Below are 6,685 nucleotides of genomic sequence, written 5' to 3' on the forward strand. Positions count from 1 at the left end.
GTGAGCTCTGCATGTTTAAACAGCATTAATTTGCTGAATTTTGCAGTTTACATTCACGCTGTACTTAATCTCTGCAGTACATAATCTCTATTTGCTGCAGCAGTGGTCCTTGTTCAACTCCAGGCAGTCGTTAAAGTTTCATGGTTTGGTATTCTCTACTTCAGATGTTTGCGTTGCACTGAGCTTCACTGGAACACGCTGCAACGCTTCAACACAGTACAGTGTTCTCAAGGGCCTAAGAGAGAATCTGTGGTCGTCATCCACGGTGGAGGACTTGGTTGCTCAGCGCCCAGTTCTACAGCATCTTATGGAGTGTGTACATGCAGTGAGAAACAAGCAGCTCCCCTCGGGCAGCGTTCAGTTCAGCCTCACTCTATATTGGCTGAAATGTGCTGTCCATCTCTCAGGACCTGCTTTTTACTGAAAATCATAATAATTTAGATGAAGAAGAAGAAAAGCAAAAAAACAGAAAGAAGATGGAGACAATTTACAAGTCATTTTCTAAAATATGGAACACTAAGTAGAAGGTAAGAGAGAGAGAGACTGACAGAGTGACACAAAGGAGTGCATTTCATCACCGCTGAGAAAGACATCAACACAATGAGGAGCAGCATGATTCAGGAAGCAATTTCAGGTCAGTCATTCAAGACCCACCTGAGAACAGAGGCAAGAGGGAAGACTTTGACTCTAAATGACTCCATTACCAGCCGAGACGAGGTGTCAGAAACACACACACGCAGACCCTCATGCACTCACGCATGGATGAGACATTTCCCTTGATTAAAGATTTAAGAGTCGGTGACCAAACTGGACTCGGTGGTAACATTCATCAGAGAAATGATGGCTGTGGGATCCAGAAATCCACATCTGTTATAAATGTTTAAAGGCAGAGGCGACTGAATGGCTGCTGGGATCCACTGATGATTAGGGACTGAAATTACCTCTAATGATGCAAGACCACCGTCTGCTTTTGTATCTGCGCTGATGGGAGTCCAAATTATTTGGTACACAACCGCAGACGGACTGCATTTCCTCCCGGACACTTCCAGGCTTTAAAAGCAGCTGACATGTTACTGCTTTGATGGGGTTTTGTTCACTTCAGTAGGCAGAAACTAGAACCAACACGGAAAACATCCTAGGATGGATCCCCACTGGCTCAAATCTTCACTAAAAATGTATCACAATTTGTCCACACGTATAAATAATCTAACACCGAGCTGCGCCTCATGTTTGGTCCCCAGGTCTGGATTGTGCTGCATCGTCTTCCTCAGCTCTGGATTCAGGCTGTTAGCAGGAATATCAGTGATGAACCCATTGGCCGAACTCCATATGAACATGATTTGAATAAAAGCACATAATTAGACTTTTGTGTGGCTTACACACACAAAAGTGCTTCCCAGCAAATACGCAACCGGACAAGTGCTTTGCATAAAAGCTCACAACTGAACGAGCCTGACATCCTCCATCAATGTGCAAATGGCCTCGGTTTGAAAGTGTAACGCCAAGAAAGGCCACAGGCACGCAGCGGGGGGGAAACGCTGCACACAGGATGCCGTGTTTTTTTTTCCACAATTGCCCGACTGTTTCAGAATCAATCAGAAATGCGTCTCCAGCAGCAACACGGAGGGGAAATCATTAATGAGGAGCGATAACACAACCAGCTCCCCTGGAAACGGGTGTAGAGTGCAACGCCACCTTTTCACTGCCTTGAACCTGGGAACGCTCGGTGACTCCTGCTGGATTATAATTAGCCTTAAACAGATATTCATGCGTGTGTGTGCGTGTGTGCGTGTGTGTGTGTGTGTGTGTGTGTGCGTGTGTGTGTGTTTGAGTGTGTGTGCGTGCTGCTAATCTCAGATCTCATACCACCTGTTGTCGACAGTGGAGTATGTTAACACAGGAGAAGGTTCGTTAAGATGGCCGTGCACAGATGATGACAACATTCTATTGGGGAATCCACAACATGCAAGAGGAAGGAGGCTTAATTAAAGTCACATTAAGGCCAGTAAGTGATCAGGCAAGTGGAAATAGATAAGTAAGATATCTACAAAGCGAAACCTTGAAGAGCAGATTGCATAATATGGAGGAAACGTCCGTGTTTTGAATCCCGCCTGTTATCAGAACAGAATTGTTGAAATAAAAGAAGCTTTCTCTCTCTCTCTCTGGGCAGAAATGATGAAGTGATTAATAGAGGAGAGGGGGCGTGGCTTCCCTTTTTCCACCCACTCGTCTTCTGGATCAGGTTTACAATCTGCCTCTCCTCTCCTCCTCCCTCTGGGGCCTTAATGCGTTTTTTTTTTTTTTGTGCTGAATGCAGCTTCAGAAAATGCTCCAAGGGCAAGAACCCAGCAACAAACCACAGCGTCATGAAAAACCTTTTATACTCAGTAACATCCGCTCCATCTTTTTAACAGTGAGCTCCATGCAAAACGTAGATGAAGAGCAAAGCGTCTTCCTTATCGATACGTGATACATGCATCTGTAACCCTCATGCTTCACTTTAGAAAACAAGGCTTTTTGTAGTTGTTGAGGAAGTTTGTGAGGAACAAAGCATTCATCAGACAGCAGCAGTGCTTTATGTAACCACTGAGCTAATGATGTAGCAGCTAATGTGCCAATCACTGAATCCGCATCCTACATCCCTGCTGCGCTTTCATTGCCCTCCATGCTGTTCAGTCTCTCCAGAGAAGTCAAACCCTCATAAGAAAGTGGGGACCATCACACACACCCACACACACACACACACACACACACACACACAATACTGTATATATACGTTGTGTGTGGTTTAGAACACTGTGGTCAGGGATTAGCTGCCCGTTTATCTCGCAATTAATCAGAATGCTTCCATTTCCATCCTCTTCTGTAATCCCATGCTACATCATACTCCTTCTCCCTTCTCCCTTCAATACACACACACGCATGCAGGTAGACAACAGCCATCATCACTCCTGTTCCCCGTATCTGCAGCAGTCACTCCATCACAAAGAGGAATTACTGAGATAAATCCTGCTTTCTTCCGCGTGATAGATGCAGCATGTGGACTCCAGTTCCACGACTCCCACCGTGCCGGAGCTTTGCTGTCTAAACATAAATCTCGTTTACTAGATTCTGGAGAATTGCTGGTGTGCGGGGAAGCAGAGAACCTATAGTTCCTGTGGGACTAATGCTCATAAACAGACAATAACAAACACACTTGATGCTACTTGAAAACCCCATTACCTGAACACTAAAGAAAAGTTGATCTAGTGCAGTACTCAAAGTGCATGTGTATGTGTGTGTGTGTGTGTTTCTATACTGTTGTACCACTCCATATCGTAGCGCCTGTGGCTGGTGACAGGAGGAGCATGTAAAATAGATGGAAGCAGCTCCAGCAATACAACCAACAGTAATACACTGAGAAGCTGGATGTCCGTGGAGCTTCTGTCTCCGGGGTGGAGCTTCTGTCTCCAGGGACATCCAGCTTCTGTCTCTGGGGTGGAGCTTCTGTCTCCGGGGTGGAGCTTCTGTCTCCGGGGAGGAGCTTCTGTCTCTGGGGTGGAGCTTCTGTCTCCGGGGTGGAGCTTCTGTCTCCGGCGGGAATCTGTGCAAACCATCTGACGCCTGTTCCCTGTGTGTTTTATCTGTAAGTCTCACATCTTCTCTCTTGAACCTATAGCAGAGATTGACTGAGATGTGTTCCAAAGTGTGTGTTAGCCCTGTGAAATGCAGCTTTATCAGACTGCTGTGTGTGATGGAACACGTACAGATTGATTTAAGGGTGTGCAGGTTTATTTATACGTGTTGGTCATATGATATTATATTGTCGTCCAAGCTTTAACATAACATTCAGCCTCACTGCCATTCATATTCTGATTGCTTTGTTGTTTCAGACAGATTTCAGGACAGATGTCGTCCTTGAATGATTATCTGATGTTAATGAGAGGAACATGAGTGCGAAAAAATTGAAAGATAAGAGGAGAATAAGAGGCAGCCCGGGGAGCGAGCACATCACACTCCAGGAGCGCAGGAAGAACTGCTTCGTTGCCGCAGACAATTAGTGGGAGCTACAGAGAAAAGGCTGGGCTGTAAGAGCGGCGTTTAGAGCTACAGGAGCTTCCTAATGACAACTAATTACACACACATACACACACACATACGAGTGTAATATTAAATACACACACAGGAAATGATTTTTAACACATCAGCTCTAAAGTAACACCCGACCTGTTCGTACGGTGACTGTGATGAGGAAAGAAACTGTTGATAAGAAGCCTCCTGCACCTATACGGTTCAACATAAACACACACACACACACACACACACACCGAACTGACAACGTTTCTAACACTCCTTCTTATCTGACTGTGTGGAAGCAATCAGTGTTGTGGATGTTATCACGGGCAGAATCAATCCCTTTAACAGCTCATTTCTGGATCCATTTGAAGAATTTGACCTGGAGCCAGAAACACAAAAGAGATCAATAATAATAATGGGAATAATAAAAAATCCTGGGTCCTGCAGAAACACCGACAACAAGCAGATCTGATGCACCGTGCAGATCGTCTCCACGGCTCATGGCCCCTGAGCGTCTCCGCTGGGATCAATAGCCAACAACTGCAGACATTTTAAGACAAGGGAGAATGAGCAAATATGATAAAGCTGCTGTGCTTTTACACACACACATGTACACACACCACCAAGTCCACAGTCGCTGTGGAAACCATTCAGACCAGTTTGAATACACTCCAAATTATTTGAAGGGTTTGTGTTTATCTGGGGAGAGAGAGAGAGAGAGAGAGAGAGAGAGAGAGAGAGAGAGAGAGAGAGAGAGAGAGGCTGTGTGTGTGCTGCTTGTGTGGGTGTATTGTGGCTCAGTGTGGGGGTGTGATGTTGCAGGTTGCTGGCAGACGGACTAAAATGTGCGACTGGTAGGAAGATGGCCTTCTCTCGCTCACTTCGCTCTCCAGTAGATCAACTTTATCTTACCAAACCTACACACACACACACACACACACAGAGCCTCATATTGTAGCAGGCTGTAGAGTGATACACATTCAGGGTTTCACACAGATTTCAGCTGAGGGCAGATTGAAAATAACCCTCATTAAACATCACAGCTGTAGAGAGAGAGAGAGAGAGAGAGGGCACATGGGTGTAAGAGGAGGGATAAATAAGACACCGTAATTAAGCTCAGCAGCCTCCCCGGACAGAGAGCCTGGCTCCATGCTTGCATCAGGCCGACATTAGAGGTTGGAGTCACGTGTCATTCTGTCATTTTGCCTTTAGATTTGTCTTCCTCTTGTTATCATCACTGACAAGCCGCCCGCAACAATCAACCCCTTTCCCTTTCTGCTCCTGTGGCTTGAAACCACAACCTCTGCTGAAGCTCTGTTTGCATAGATCTACACAGATAGATGAGCAAGGTGTGCACACACACACACACACACACAAGCAAGCATGCATGCACGCACACACAACTAGACTGGAATCGATGCGATGGTGTCAGTGTTGAACCTCGTCTGCATCCAATCACTTGAAGACCATTTTCACTTTCTGATCACTGCGTTCCTTTTAGTGAGCGCGCACACACACATACACACACACCTCTACACTTCATCAGTAGTGCATGTAGTGTAAAGTGTGACTCCAAGGAGGTTGATGTTCTTTATTTTTGCCTCTAAAAGGTTTCCCTGAACTCGCCTCATCCCTTAATGTAAATAACACTTACATGTAAACACTGCACCAAAACATGGAGGTTTCATTTGCAGCCATGATCACCAGGTTGAAAGTGAAGTTACACAGAGAAACCTGTTGCTGACCGCTGTGTTGTCTTCCCCTCTCACACTGGTGTCGTCCATGAAAACCACTTTACCTTGAGCTGTCACTTGTCAGGTTGGAATCACTTAAGATTCCACCATTAATTCATCTGATCACACACACACACTCACACACCTAATGGCTCTCAAGTGTGATTGTGATAATTTCACTGCATTTATGATGACAGCAGTGTGACAGACTGACACATTCACACCTCCTGAGCAAGAGCTATTGTGTGTGTGTAAGTGCACCATTAAGCTCCTGGACAACATGAAATGGGGGGGGGGGGGAAGCCTCTCCATCACTGTCACCTGCTCTGGAATGATGGCTTGAGTATTAAATGGTATTAGTAGTATAAATCGTAATTATCAAGTAAAATTCAACAGAAATCTCTATGGAAAAACAAAGGAGACAAACTTGTTCCTTCTGTTATTGTTATTATCGTCAGAAATCAATCATGGACGGCACGGGGCTCCAAGTAAGAGCAGCGGGGCCGTGTTGGTGCGCTCTCCCCGGGGCAGCATGGAGCCTTCTCGGCCGGTTCGGTTCTGTTCGGTTCCTCTCACCTGTTTCTCCAGCGCTTCCTTTCCAGCGTTGGACATCTTGGGCGCCGGCGCGCGCTCGCAGGTGCATCCCTCCAGCAGGTAAATCCCGGCGGGGCGCGCGCTCTGCTCGCTCTCGAAGTAGAAGAGAATGTTCTGGTAAAGCGCGAAGAACTTCTCGTGCCAGCGGCTGTTCTCCGCCGTCTTCTTGCTCAGGTAGCCGCGCTTGGTTCCCTCTTTACGCGCCACCGCGGACAGGAACAGCGCGTGTCCCTCGTTGTAACGGACGCTCTTCTGCATGTTGTCGGAGCGCGTCTGAGGGAGAGGAAGAGAGAGGAGAGGAA

At 46.4% G+C, this 6,685-nt stretch overlaps 1 protein-coding gene across 2 annotated transcripts in view; it reads right to left on the reverse strand.

Moving 5' to 3' along the window:
• The window catches only part of LOC143000229 (ras-specific guanine nucleotide-releasing factor 2), a 27,805-nt gene extending 21,164 nt beyond the window's left edge, over nucleotides 1-6,641 (reverse strand). For both annotated transcript variants that reach the window (XM_076149480.1, XM_076149479.1), the window contains exon 1: nucleotides 6,366-6,641. In XM_076149480.1, the coding sequence (XP_076005595.1) occupies nucleotides 6,366-6,641 (276 nt within the window). The remainder of the gene's footprint in view (nucleotides 1-6,365) is intronic.
• Between the last annotated feature and the right edge of the window lie 44 nt (nucleotides 6,642-6,685).

Source organism: Genypterus blacodes, unplaced genomic scaffold (genome assembly GCF_046128005.1).
Source record: "Genypterus blacodes isolate CSIRO-AG114 ecotype Tasmania unplaced genomic scaffold, CSIRO-AGI_Gbla_v1 ptg000045l_1, whole genome shotgun sequence".
NCBI lineage: Eukaryota > Metazoa > Chordata > Actinopteri > Ophidiiformes > Ophidiidae > Genypterus > Genypterus blacodes.